At 55.0% G+C, this 12,585-nt stretch overlaps 2 protein-coding genes across 3 annotated transcripts in view; both read left to right on the forward strand.

The window, feature by feature from the left end:
* The first annotated feature begins 211 nt into the window (after nucleotides 1-211).
* UCN3 (urocortin 3) lies at nucleotides 212-4,354 on the forward strand. 2 transcript variants are annotated; one of them, XM_026868111.1, is made up of 2 exons: nucleotides 212-389; nucleotides 3,664-4,354. In XM_026868111.1, the coding sequence occupies exon 2, from the start codon at nucleotides 3,673-3,675 to the stop codon at nucleotides 4,141-4,143; it is 471 nt and encodes a 156-aa protein (XP_026723912.1). In that variant the 5' UTR covers nucleotides 212-389; nucleotides 3,664-3,672; the 3' UTR covers nucleotides 4,144-4,354. The 2 variants fall into 2 exon arrangements, with proteins under 2 accessions (XP_026723912.1, XP_026723913.1); XM_026868112.1 differs by lacking the exon at nucleotides 212-389 and adding an exon at nucleotides 3,537-3,559.
* Nucleotides 4,355-10,378: 6,024 nt separating this feature from the next.
* The window catches only part of LOC113487814 (tubulin alpha-3 chain), a 7,442-nt gene continuing 5,235 nt past the window's right edge, over nucleotides 10,379-12,585 (forward strand). Inside the window, exons 1-3 of the mRNA XM_026862650.1 lie at nucleotides 10,379-10,607; nucleotides 10,818-10,966; nucleotides 11,718-12,398. Coding sequence (XP_026718451.1) covers nucleotides 10,379-10,607; nucleotides 10,818-10,966; nucleotides 11,718-12,398 — 1,059 coding nt within the window. The remainder of the gene's footprint in view (nucleotides 10,608-10,817; nucleotides 10,967-11,717; nucleotides 12,399-12,585) is intronic.

Raw genomic sequence — 12,585 nt, forward strand, 5'->3', positions numbered from 1 at the left:
CCATTTTCAGGTGACTCTCACCAGGCTGTTGGGTTCAGACGTCTTTTTTCCACCCACTCCCCCCTCCTTTTTTTTTTTTCTTTCTGAATGGGGAGAGGCACCGCAGCCCCGTGACATTGCCAGCTCCCTCTGATTTCATTTTAATGAAATCATGCCCAAATGAAGGCTCCACGTCTGGAGTTACGACTCCAACCCCGTGATCGCTCATTTTTATATATACACGAGGGAGGGGAAAAGCGTTTCCATAGAGAGAAAAAATATCACAGCCCTCTTAATAACAATAAAAGAAAAGCCAGGGTGCTGAAGTTCAGGGGAACTCGCCTGATGCCTCTCTCCTCGGAGTGAGACCGCAGCAACCCCTTCCCATCCCAGCCAAGGAGGACTACCAGGTGAGTGCCTGGATTTCATTTATTAACCAGCAGACGGCTTCATTTGCACAAACTTTAAATATTTCAGTGCTTTCCTTGGGAGATCAGGTTCCACGTTTCTCTACAAAAAGAAAAAAAAAAAAAAAAAGGTGAGAGGGAATAGCAGTTCAAAATATTGTGCTAAAAGACTCCCCACACACTCCTTCCGAAGGAAATCTTTTATTATTATTATTATTGTACCGATCTGGGGAGGCAGATGAGGCTGGGCAGCATGGGAAGGGTTTGGAAATCTTGGGAAATCAAAAAGTAGGGATACAAATCACTGCTGTGGTTGAAGGGATGGGGAGGAAAGGAGGGCACAGCCCCATCCCCACCGGCTCAGCTTCAGTTTCGGAGCCCTGGGAATCAGCATCGTCAGGAGAGATTCATTAGGAAAGCGGAGGCAGCATCAGGCAGAAAGAGTTTTCAAAGTCTACGGGTCTCATTCGCGGTATTATTTTATTTGAGACTTACTTTTTGACAGAGAAAAATGAGCTGAATCCAGCTCTCCTGCTGCCACAGAGCCCGCGGTAACCGGCGAATAGCTTTGTCCCCAGTTTGCAGAGCTGCCTTGCCGGGGAGATTGACTTTTCTCTTTTAAAGGCGAGAGGCAGAGCTTCAGCCGACACAAATGGTCCTGCCGTGGCTGTCGGCACCATCTCAATATAATACCTGTAATTTCTCACGGGCGTCGGGGCAGGAATGGCACCTGCAGGTCACCCTCCAGCAGCCGCAGATTTAACTCTGACTCCTCAGATCTGCCGCGGGTGGTTTTTCTTCTTTTCCTGCTTTTTTTTCGGGGAGGGGAGGAAAACCCAATTCCAGCTTGCTTCCTGGACCAAAAAAAACTTTCTGGCATGCTAGGACACAAAACCCCCCATGAAAAAAAAAAAAAAAAAAATTAAAAATCAGCTTTTGTTTTCCGCCAGCACAGCCGGATGCTGGTTTTATTTTTTTTGCTGCTTTGCCTTGACTTTTACTTTTTTTGTCAGGATATCGACCCACAGCCAAGGACCAGGAATGCAGGTGCTGTGTGCGCGTGTGTTTCAGCCACATTTCCCCCTTGCTGTGCCTTTCCCCTCACTCAGCTGAGGTTCCCCGAGAGTTTTGCTAAACTGAAAAAGCCCAAGCCGGCCACAGGGCCAAGCCACCCATTTCAGACAGTCATGAAGCAGCTTTTTGAGGAGAGGTGAAGCGGAGATGCTGCTCTGCAGCTCTGGAGAGGGCAGCGGCAGCTAGAAACAGCTCAGCGCTCTCTCACCAGCTGTGCCGGCTCTGCAAGAGCTTTCAAAGATTTTTCCCATTCTCCATCCAGCAGCGTGGGGCCAAGCGGTGTCCCCGGGAGAGCACGGGCTGCGGGCAGCGGCGAGAAATTTAGATTTCTGAATTCATATCCCCAGCCCCCCCCATCCTGCTAGCAGGGGCCGCAGTGAGTTTGCTGTGGGGGTGCTGCTTCCTCTGCGGCTGAAAGGCAGCGGCAAAGGGGGAGATTTGGGGGCAGGAGAAAGATGTTTGTCCTCTTAAGCTTTTGCAAGCAAAAAAAACGAGTCTCAAGATTTAAAGGAATGATTCAGGGCTGAAGGAAGGAGAGTTTTGGGCCCTGAATTGCCCTCACATGGGGATTGTGTGCCTCGGAGGGATTTTTCATCCTCATCCTCTTAGTGACAACTTCGCTGGCGCTGCCTGGGTCGTGCCGTGGCTGCTGCACATCCCTCCTCTCTCTCGTCTGGATGCAGAGTTGAGGGGACAGCTGTTGCCTGGGGGAGCTCTGTGGGGCTTTGTGCAGGGACGAGTGAGGCAAAGGAGCGGAAATCGAGCAGCTCCCTCAAATCCTGCCCATAAAATTTACCCAAATCTCCCTCTCCGAGGGGGCAGAGTTAAGGTGACCCAAGTCTCAGGGACAGCGGCTCAGTGGCAGAAAAGCAGGTCCAGGGTGACAGCTCCTGGGGACAAGGGGGTTGAAAGAGTTTCCCAGGGGCCCCCCTCAGCCCTCCTGGCCCCTCCACACTCCCGTCCCCATGGGAGATAAATCAGGAAGAGCCCAGATCAGCGCTTTAACCCCGGTCCCAGGCGGGGTCCCCCAGCCAGAACTTGCCGTGTGATGGATTTGCCACAAGATGGGGCCCGAAGGTTGGGAATGCCTGCTTGCCTCCAGGTACTTGGAGGGTCCTTGTGCCCTCGGGGCTGGCCCTGGGGACACTTGTCTGACCTCAGCATGGGCAAAGATCTCCACCGGGAGATCCCTTGTGGTCTGGCTGGTGGCCTTTTTGAGAGGTCGGGTGGGTGTACAGAGGGTGTCGCTTCCCAGAGAGACAGGACTCGGAGACCGGGAGGTTTTGCAGACCAGGAGGGTTATCCCAAGGTTTTCAGCCCCGCCACAAGACCCCCAAATGCCTGTATTTCAAGCAGGGAGGGATGCTGTTGTGCTGAGATTTCAGAGGTGCCCCCAGATCCCCAGGCAGGGCTGTCCACAGGGGGGGACTGTGCCCCAAATGTGCCCTCAGATGGGGCAGCCTGGCCTGAACCCAGAGTGCAGGGGATGGAGCCATGAGGTAACGGGCAACCCCGGAGCACCCAGGGCCAGGACTGGAGAGGGGACATGGGGCTACCACCCTAGATGGGTGGCAGATCACCCCTCCAGCGCTGGGGCTGACTGTCCCCCACTCTCCATGCCCCTTTTTTCAGACAGAGTTGTGTGAGGAGGTAGACAGGCAATTTCTGACTTCAAAGAGAACAAAGCTCTGGTGGCTTCAGGTTGACCAGAGAGGAGGTGAAAGGAAAACCCACCTTTACGGTAGCTGGCGGTACCCGTGGTTACTCTGCGGAGGTGTTAGCAAGGTGGAGAGGGGGCTGCAACGAGATTGTCCCAGGCAGGGAGGTACCCACAGTAGAAAGCAGCTCTCCTGCAGCAAGCACTTGTGTTTCAGCAAAGGAGGGGCCAAATTCTCCCCTTCATGGAGGCTACAGCCTTGCCAGGCACCTTGGACATCCCACCTCCCATCCAGCACCCCGAATACAAGGTCTGGGGGGATGCACCTTGCAGCAGGAGGCCCCGAGACAACTCATTCCCACCTGCCCTAACAATTAGATGGGACCTGGGGGCGGATCTGGGAGGTGAAGCCAAGAGCACAGGACCTGGAAGATGAACTCAGGTCCATGGTATGTGGGAGGGTGGGGGAACAATGATGCTCTGCCCCAGGGCCCACAGGAATTTCACGCCCATCTCTGCCTCCCCCTCACTTTTTCCACCAGGCAGGCCACCACGATGCCCCACGCCAGGCTGCTGCTTCTCCTCGCCCTCCTCTGTGCCGCAGAGACCGGCCGAGCTTTCCGCCTCTACAACGCCGCCTCCATCTTCAGCTGCCTCAACGCGGCCCTCGCTGAAGCCCAGAAGAGCAACCTGGAGGAAAATGCCATCTTGGACAAGCGCGGCTTTGACTCCCCATCACCGGAGGAGGCATCTGAGGAGGAAGATGGGGAGGACACAGTGGATGAAGAGATGGGGAAAAGGACGTTCCCAGGGGAAGGCCATTACAAATATGTGTCCCAGGCACAGGTGAAAGGGAAGACGTACCAAAACCGGGCCAAGAGCGACCGCCGCACCAAGGTCACCCTCTCCCTTGACGTCCCCACCAACATCATGAACATCCTCTTCAACATCGCCAAAGCCAAGAACTTGAGGGCAAAGGCCGCCGCCAATGCACACCTCATGGCCCAAATCGGGAGGCGGAAGTGACCCCCCCGTGGGGCAGGGGGTACCCGGAGCAGGGCTGGCCGTGTGGGGCCATCACCCAGCCCCAGCCTGCCGGCCAGAGAGGACTAACAGCTGTGTATGATATCAGTGTTGTATATTTTTGACCCATGGAGTTACCTAACTTTCATATCTCTTCTCCCTCCTCCTCTCCTACCCAATCTCCTCCATTCCCCCCCACCCCCCTCCGCCCCAGATATTTTCATGCGCGGGGAAGAGGCTCGTGTCTGCAGAAGGGCAAGGGGGCATGATGCTTCAGGAAGGTCCCTAATTAAAGCTACGATCTCTTGAGTTTCCAATGCTTTGTTCTGCCATCGCCTCCACCGGGTGCTCGGTCAGGTCTGCCTGGACCCATTGCCTTTCCAAAACCTCCCTCCAACTCAACCTCAAGGCCCTGTCCCCATCACAGCCCAGACCCTCCTCCCTCCCAAGTCCCCAAGCACAAGCTGTCCCTACACACAAGCATCATGGCATTGGGAAGGGAAAAGCAAGACTGGTCAGGGGAACTCAGGAAGGATTTCCCAGTTTCTCCTCCAGGGGACTCGCTCGGCTTTAAGGTTGTCTTGCAACCATCCCTTTCCCATGGGCATCTTCAGCAATCACAGCATCAACCTCCCCATCCACATGGCCCCTCAGGAGTGTCCCCAGGGCATTGGTGGGTCCTGGCCAGGGCCACCCCATGGCCTCGGGTGAGTTCGGACCTCAAGAGCTGCAGGTGACTTCCTGGCTACTCCAGACCCACCCCATTGGCTTTGTCCATGTTGCCCAAGCTACACCTGCCCACCATTCTACTGCTCTCCCTTTTTTAGGTAGACCTCTGAACCGGTTTCTCAGCTGGTACAGTTCCAGCTCTCCATACACAGACTCTCCCTTTCACCCCACTCTTTTCCACCCTCTACTGAGCCCCAGCTCACCAAGCCCCCACCCCTTTACCTTGGACTATTTATCCCTTCCTCTAATCTCCCTTTCTCTTCACCTCCCAACCCAGCTTCTCAAGATTAAAGTGCATCTTCTGGCCTCCATCCCTGCACGTAGCACATGTGGGAGGTGGAGAGAAATTTGGCCGTCCTCCCCAGGGAGCATTTCCCAAGAACAGCAAAGCAGCTCCCACCAGCCCCCTTCAGGCACCCAGGGTATGGCCATGGAGAGCACGTCAGGTGGGGTATTGAGGGGACACTTCTCCAACTGAAGGCTTGGCGGATGGATCCAGCAGCCATCTGTAGAGATGCTGCTGGAGGCATCTCCCCTCCACACCAATGGGCACCCAGAGGAGGCAACACAGCTAAATTCACCCCCAGCGAGCCCATGCTCAGGTGGCCAAGGCTCCTAGCTGGCCCACAGCCCAGGACTCAGGACCCAAATGCAACTGAAGCTCAAAACCAAAACAAAAATAGTGCACCAAGACCTTCAGCGTCTCCCCCTCATAGCCCACATCTCCAGCAGGCAACACACCAAGATGCTCACAGCATCTCTGTGCAATGACTTCCTCCCACCTCAGCTCCGAGCATATACTGGTGAGGTCTTTCCTTGTCGCAAGCTGCTGTAGCCTTGGACTACACGGCCCTTCAGGTACCCTGTATAGAGCGTTATACATTTTTATAGCCTACACACCCATCCCCCAGTGGTATTTTTGCTCTTGTTCAGCAGGACTTAGACATTGTCCTCATTTTACACCCAGGGAAACTGAGGCACACATGCCCGCTCGCATCTGGCCAGGCAAAGGCGGGGCAGAGCAAGGCCAGACCTGGCTAGACATGCTCTTGGCCCTTTGTGGGTTTGGCCAGAGGTGCCCACAGGTTGTCCAGGCTCAGCCCGTCTCATGCACAGGACTATCCAGAAGAGCCTTGGCAGAGCAAAGAGCAACAGAGGGATTTGCTCAGAGCCAAGGAAAACATCTTTGAGCAGAATGTTGAAGAGAATTTCCCCCTGTGCTCCCCAGTGGCCTCCAGTAAAGCACTGGCCCAGGCTGGGGAAAGGCTTTTCCCCACCACCAGCTGCCGTGGGCATCTGCACCAGCCCTCCTTGGGGACACATCCCAGCACCAGGGTAGACAAGGGGAACATCTCAGGCCCGTGCTAGGGCCTGGAAATCAAAACATACATGCCCGGGGCTCACACTGGGTCTTTCTTCTGCTCCCCTTTAACGAAGGCACTTAACATTGAGGTGACAATCTGGGAGCAGAGGAGGAAAGATGGTTGCTAGCACCAGGCTGTGCTTGAACCTGCAAAGCTGAGATGGGGATAGCAGATACCCGCTGATAAGGCATGATGAGGAAAGCAGAGATCCTCCTCCCCAGCTGCATCCCTGCAGGAGAGTCTCACAGACACCCGACACCGGCTAGGACAAAAACCTTCCAAAATTAATCCTCCGTCTCAACCTCTGCCAAGTGAGACTGAGGGTTGCTTGGAAGGGCTGAGACACAGGCGGAGATCGGAGGAGACAGATTTCCTGAGGAAGCTGGATGGAATTCGGAGCACTGAAATCTCCCTCAGCACCCACCTGGGTCTGGGAGTTCGCAGAGCCAAGGCCAACACGCTTGGGAATGACAGCGTTGGCTGTTTGGGGTGATGTGTGCAGTTTTTTAAAGTCCAGGTGAGGATTTGGTCTTTCCTGCCATTTCATGCAGGCGTGAAACCCAATCTCTCGGTATTACACTCCAAAACATGAGTGCACAGCCACTGCGGGCTCGCTCAGGCCAACACATCCTCCTGCTCCTACTGCCGGGTCCCTTCCAGCCTCTTCATAACTTTCCCCCCACAGCAGCCAGGTCTTCCCTGGCCTCCAGGACTCCCCTTGTCCTCCTCCTCCTGCACATGCCAATGCTCATTCACCCACATCAGAGCCAAACAGAGATACTGCAGTCGCGTAGGCAACCCCCAAGGACAGCAGGTCCCGAACCCCCTCCGGGGATCAGGAAGGTCCCAGGCCCATCCAGCTGAGGAAGGGATTGTAACCCAACGGGCATTGAGCATCTGGCCAAAAACACACTCCCGCTGTGCAAGGAGGAACCCCCGTTCACATCCATGGGGGCTTGGCTACAAAGCCAAGCTGATGTCCAGCAGTCGCCGCAGGCAGAGTTATAGCCCGTGGACCTCAGGACAAAGCACCAAGGCCACGGTGGCCTTGCAGAGGGTTACATCAGGAGCTGAACCCTAGGCAGGAGGGGTGAGGTGCACTTCAGGCTGCGGATAAACCTAGAAGGAGACATCCCTGGAGGCATGAAGGCCTCTGCTCCTGGGATGTCATGTCCTGTTCTGAGCTGGTCCAGGTGGGGCTGTGACCAACTCTCGCAGGAACAGAGCTACCCCCAGCCACCCAGGAGCTGTGCATGGATCCCCCTCAACACAACTCCCGACACGCGCAGGAGCACATTAAGATAGAAAAGCCAAGCCTGTTCTTCAGCAGAAGGTGAGAAACTGCCCCCACTCCCAGCCCCAGCTCCACTGGCTGCTGGATGGCTGCTCCGTGTCCCGCTCGTGCTTTTGCTTAGACTCGCGGACCTTTGTCTTCCTGGCCATTTTCTGCTGACTGTACCCCTTGGAGACTCCTGTTTTCTGTTCTCCCTCTTGGCAGGCCCCAACACTCCCATGGAAATCAAGAAGTGTAGTGAGACAGGGGGTATCCCACCTATGTCCAAGGCACGAGCTCACGAGCTTTAGTAGCTCCTGTAGAGCCAGCCCCCCCATCTTAAGTCTAGATCAGATTTTAAAGCTGCTGTTTCTGACCTCTGGGACATCCCATGTCAGTGAATTTCTTGCTTTCGTGTATCCTGCCTGGAAAATAAAACCATTGTCCATTTGCAATGGGATGGTCTCATGGGTGCTTCTCAGTCCTTGTCATATGCTGTCACCTCTCTCCACAGCCGCATCAAGTCCTTCAGGGCATCCAACTTTTGTGGCTCTGGTTGAAGAAAAACTAGCACTGCCCTGGGGGCAGGAGGAGCCCAGTTTTCTTGGGAGACCAGTGTTGGAGAAGCCATCCTAACCCCATGATGTTACCCCCAAGGCAGGATCCCAATCCTGCAACTCCTGTCCACCCCCAGGAGATTCAACAGATGTGCTCTTCACACTTGGAAAAGGGGGATGGAAAGCAGAAAGCACACTTCCAGCCCTGGAAACTGCAAAGAAAGTCTTAAAAATAAGCCTTATACTTTAAATTAAGAAAGCAAGCCATACACTCATCCCAGAAAAAAAACCTTCAAAGCTCTTTTCCTGATTTCACAGGAAGGGCTCTTAGCATGGGGAAAGCAATGCTGAATGAGTACTTAAAAGCCCGAGAAGCTCCAAACCCCCCAGGCCTGCAGGTGCAAGTCCTTCAAAGCACCTTGATTACCCACCACGGCTCCCCCTTCCCAGGGCAGAAACACCTGAACCCTTTGCCAGCAGGTGCCTGCACGGGGAGGGAGGGAGCCCTTCAGCAGAGAGCCCAGCTCTCCCTGCTATAAAAGGCCCAGGAGGTGGGTGCGTGGGGGTGTGTGTGCGTGCTCTGGGTGGGGTGGTGGTGTTTGTGGTGAGGAGCTCAGGGAGTCCAGAGCCATGGTGAGTAGCTGTGGGCCTTGGGTTTGTTCTCCTGCAGCCATGGCTGGTCTTTCCCAGCTCTTCAGGGAAGTGGAGTTGGAAGTGGCTTTTTTTTTTTTTTTTTTTTTTTTTTTTTTTTTTTTTTTTTTTTTCTTCAGTTGGGGGAAGGTGTTTTGTCCTTGGCTGTGGGGTTCTCCTAGAGGTGATAGTGGCTGTGGGCTCTGGAGGAGCATGAGAGTCCTGAAGAAGGGGCTCTTGGGGATGCTGAGCTTGTGCTTGGGAGCTGGGTTGGCCTGGGCAGAACACCTTCAGAGCTGCTTCTCCCCTTGCATGGAGGGGATACAGGACCTGGGTGGGTGCCTGTGTGGGGCTGGGGCAGGCCTGGAGCAGGGGCTGAGTGTCTCTCCCTCTGGGGACTGGCTCAGCATCCCTGCCCTGGCCCTGTGTTGGGTGTGGCTGAGCTGTCCTGGGGCTGCTGGCGTAGGAAGAGCAATGCAGCCTTCCCGAGGGCTGAACCATTAGGTATCGCCCCTCAGGGCAGGGCCCTCTGCTCCTGTGTAGGATGCTGCTGCCCTGTTTTTGGTGCTTGGTGGGGGTCCTGCTGTGCTGGATTCCTTGTGAGAAGATAATCTGAGACTTGCTGGGCTGGGCTTCCAGCCCAGTGTCCTCCCCAGGCCACAGTTAAAAGCACATGGTGAGGGCAGGCTAAGACCTGGGCAAGCCCATCTGAAAGCGTTCTAGCTTGTAGCTCAGGGTGTCCTAAATTGGACGCTGGATTTTTTTTTTTCCCCTAGTAAGCCTCAGTGGAAGTATCCAGTCCAGTCTCTCTGAACTCAAAATCTGGTTTTCACAGCCTCCTGTGTCAAGGTGTTCAACAGCTCAGCCATGCTTTCTGCCCAGGGGCTCCTCCCTTTGGTTCAAGCCAAGAGCAGTTGCTTCATGGGGCAACTCTGCTTGTCTGGATAAGATGTTCCCTACCCATCCTAGTTTGGATCCTCTCTAGGTGTCTCCAGCCAGCTGATCCTGTGTGGCCATCTCTAGCCTAAATAGAATTGAGGAACTTCTCTGACAGTGCCTGAAGCCCAACAACACAGGCTTCTGCTGTCGGAAGGAGGCAGAGGTCCTCTTCTGTTGCCCCTGTGGGTGGGGAGAGATCTGCATCTACCTCCTTGGGGAGGGAGCAGGGGAGTGTTTGCGCTGTGGTCTGGGGCTGGCTGGGCCAAGTCTTTCCCTCCTCCCCAGCGGAGAGCACCGGGTGAAGTGCCTGGGAAGGCTCCTGTGCCCTGCCTTTCCCCCTCAAGGCAGGATTAGCGAAGAGAAGAAACCATAAGCAGTTGGACTCGACAGCCAGCGTGTGTTGTAGGTTCAACAGCTGGGCTTGTGCCTGCTCCTGGGAGCAGGGCTGTAGAGCAATGGAAGGACAGTGCTGGGATGCAGAGGGACCTACTGCAGCGCCCGCATCTCTGCGTCTGCCTCGGTGGGAGATGGAAACCTCTCTCTGAAGGTCTAATGCTTTACTGTTGCTCACTCAGCAGCTCTTGGGTGCCTGCGATGGAGAAGGTGTCCCGGCTCCCACCGAGCTGGGCTAGTGCTCCCCTTCTTTATAGGCTGTTGGCCACGTGCTCTGTAAAGACACCCAGAAGTGCCAGCTTTAGTCGAACTCCCCAGTGCACGTTGCTAACCTCCTCTTCTCTCCCATCCCCATGCAGAGGGAGTGTATTTCTGTCCACATTGGCCAGGCTGGTGTCCAGATGGGCAGTTCCTGTTGGGAACTGTATTGCCTGGAGCATGGGATTGAGCCACATGGCATCGTCTCCTCCAGTGTATCCCCAGGGCAAACAGGCTCTTCCTTTGGGACCTTCTTCAGTGAGACTGAATCAGGGAAGTATGTGCCCAGAGCCATATTTGTTGACCTGGAGCCCACTGTCATTGGTAAGTCATGGAAGGACTCCAAACCTCTTGCGGAGTTGGGTGGCGGGGGGGCAGGGAGTATCTTCTCTGACCTGAAGTGTAGTGTTGGCCACCTAAACTGCTGGTGAGGCTGCCAGCTTCCATGTGATACAGCATCTCCATTAGTGCCAGGAACTTGGCAGGCAGCGGCTCTCGTGCCAGTGACACTCATGAGACCTCGACTTCTTCCAGATGAGATCAGGACTGGGACCTACCGCACGCTCTTCCACCCAGAGCAGCTCATCAGTGGCAAAGAAGATGCTGCCAACAACTATGCCCGGGGCCACTACACTATTGGAAAGGCCATCATTGACCCTGTCGTGGACAGGGCTCGCAAAATGGTAACAACCCTGGGGAGGGCCTTCTGCACCAGCACTCTGGTTGCTCTCGCCGCAACCATCAAGAGATGCGATGCTGGGGGAAGGACAAGCAGATCTGGTCAGCTTGACCAGGCCACAGTGACCTGCACCATGATGGGATGCATCTGGGTGTATGTCTTGTTGGTTGGGACTTGAAGGGAAAACAAGGGACTGAAGATGCCCCCAGTTTAAGCAGGAAAAGCAGTAGCTGTGATTTAACTGGCCAAGCAAGATGGCTTTCTCTGAACGGGTGTAGGGTCTGTTGAGTCAATCCATCTCAGCCTGAGCAATGTCACAGCTCAGTTTCTGGCTAGTGTCTCCCCTTAGGCCTCTCCTTCCTTGTGTGGCTGCCTCTGGAGTACAAGGCTTCACCCACAGAGGCCCTCGGAAGTGCTGTGATAACACTAAGGTAGTCTTGACTTAGGTGGATGCTCTTAGTGGCTTTCAGACTTTTCCTAATCTTCTTGAGTGCCAGTATCAGAGTCTCTCTCTGAGCCCATATGTCACACTCAGATCAGGTCTTTCTTCCTGCTAATAGAGGAGATAATTTAAAAGAAGCTGAATTTGCTGTGTCCAACAGATCTTACGTTTAGAAGGGGAAGGTGTGTAAGCAGCATTAAAAAGCAGATGGCCTTAACCCTGCTGGATGAGCACAGAGTTCAGCTTAATGGAAGTCTAGGGAGAGCAGAATCATTCAAGTAACTTGGTCCTTCTGGCTCTTTCCTATCTGCAGGCTGACCAGTGCAGTGGACTCCAAGGGTTCCTGGTCTTCCACAGTTTTGGGGGAGGCACAGGCTCTGGGTTCACCTCCCTCCTCATGGAGCGACTCACCGTGGAGTACAGCAAGAAGTCCAAGCTGGAGTTCTCTGTGTACCCAGCCCCACAGGTCTCCACAGCAGTGGTGGAGCCCTACAACTCCATCCTCACCACCCACACCACCCTGGAGCACTCGGACTGCTCCTTCATGGTGGACAACGAGGCCATCTATGACATCTGCAACCGCAACCTGGACATTGAGCGTCCCACCTACACCAACCTCAACAGGCTGATTGGGCAGATTGTCTCCTCCATCACTGCCTCCTTGAGATTTGATGGTGCTCTGAATGTTGACCTGACTGAGTTCCAGACCAACCTGGTGCCCTACCCACGGATTCACTTCCCGCTCACAACCTACGCGCCCATCATCTCGGCAGAGAAAGCCTACCACGAGCAGCTGTCGGTGCCGGAGATCACCAACGCTTGCTTTGAGTTCTCCAACCAGATGGTGAAATGTGACCCACGCCGTGGCAAGTACATGGCCTGCTGCCTGCTGTACCGGGGTGACGTGGTGCCCAAGGATGTGAACGCGGCCATCGCAGCCATTAAAACGCGCCGGTCGATCCAGTTTGTGGACTGGTGCCCCACGGGCTTCAAGGTGGGTATCAACTACCAGCCTCCCACGGTGGTGCCCGGGGGCGACCTGGCCAAGGTGCAGCGGGCTGTCTGCATGCTGAGCAACACCACGGCCATTGCGGAGGCGTGGGCCCGCCTGGACCACAAGTTTGACCTGATGTACGCCAAGAGAGCCTTTGTGCACTGGTACGTGGGGGAGGGCATGGAGG

The sequence above is a fragment of the Athene cunicularia genome, assembly GCF_003259725.1.
Source record: "Athene cunicularia isolate RWA chromosome 1 unlocalized genomic scaffold, athCun1 chr1_part2, whole genome shotgun sequence".
Classification (NCBI taxonomy): Eukaryota; Metazoa; Chordata; class Aves; order Strigiformes; family Strigidae; genus Athene; species Athene cunicularia.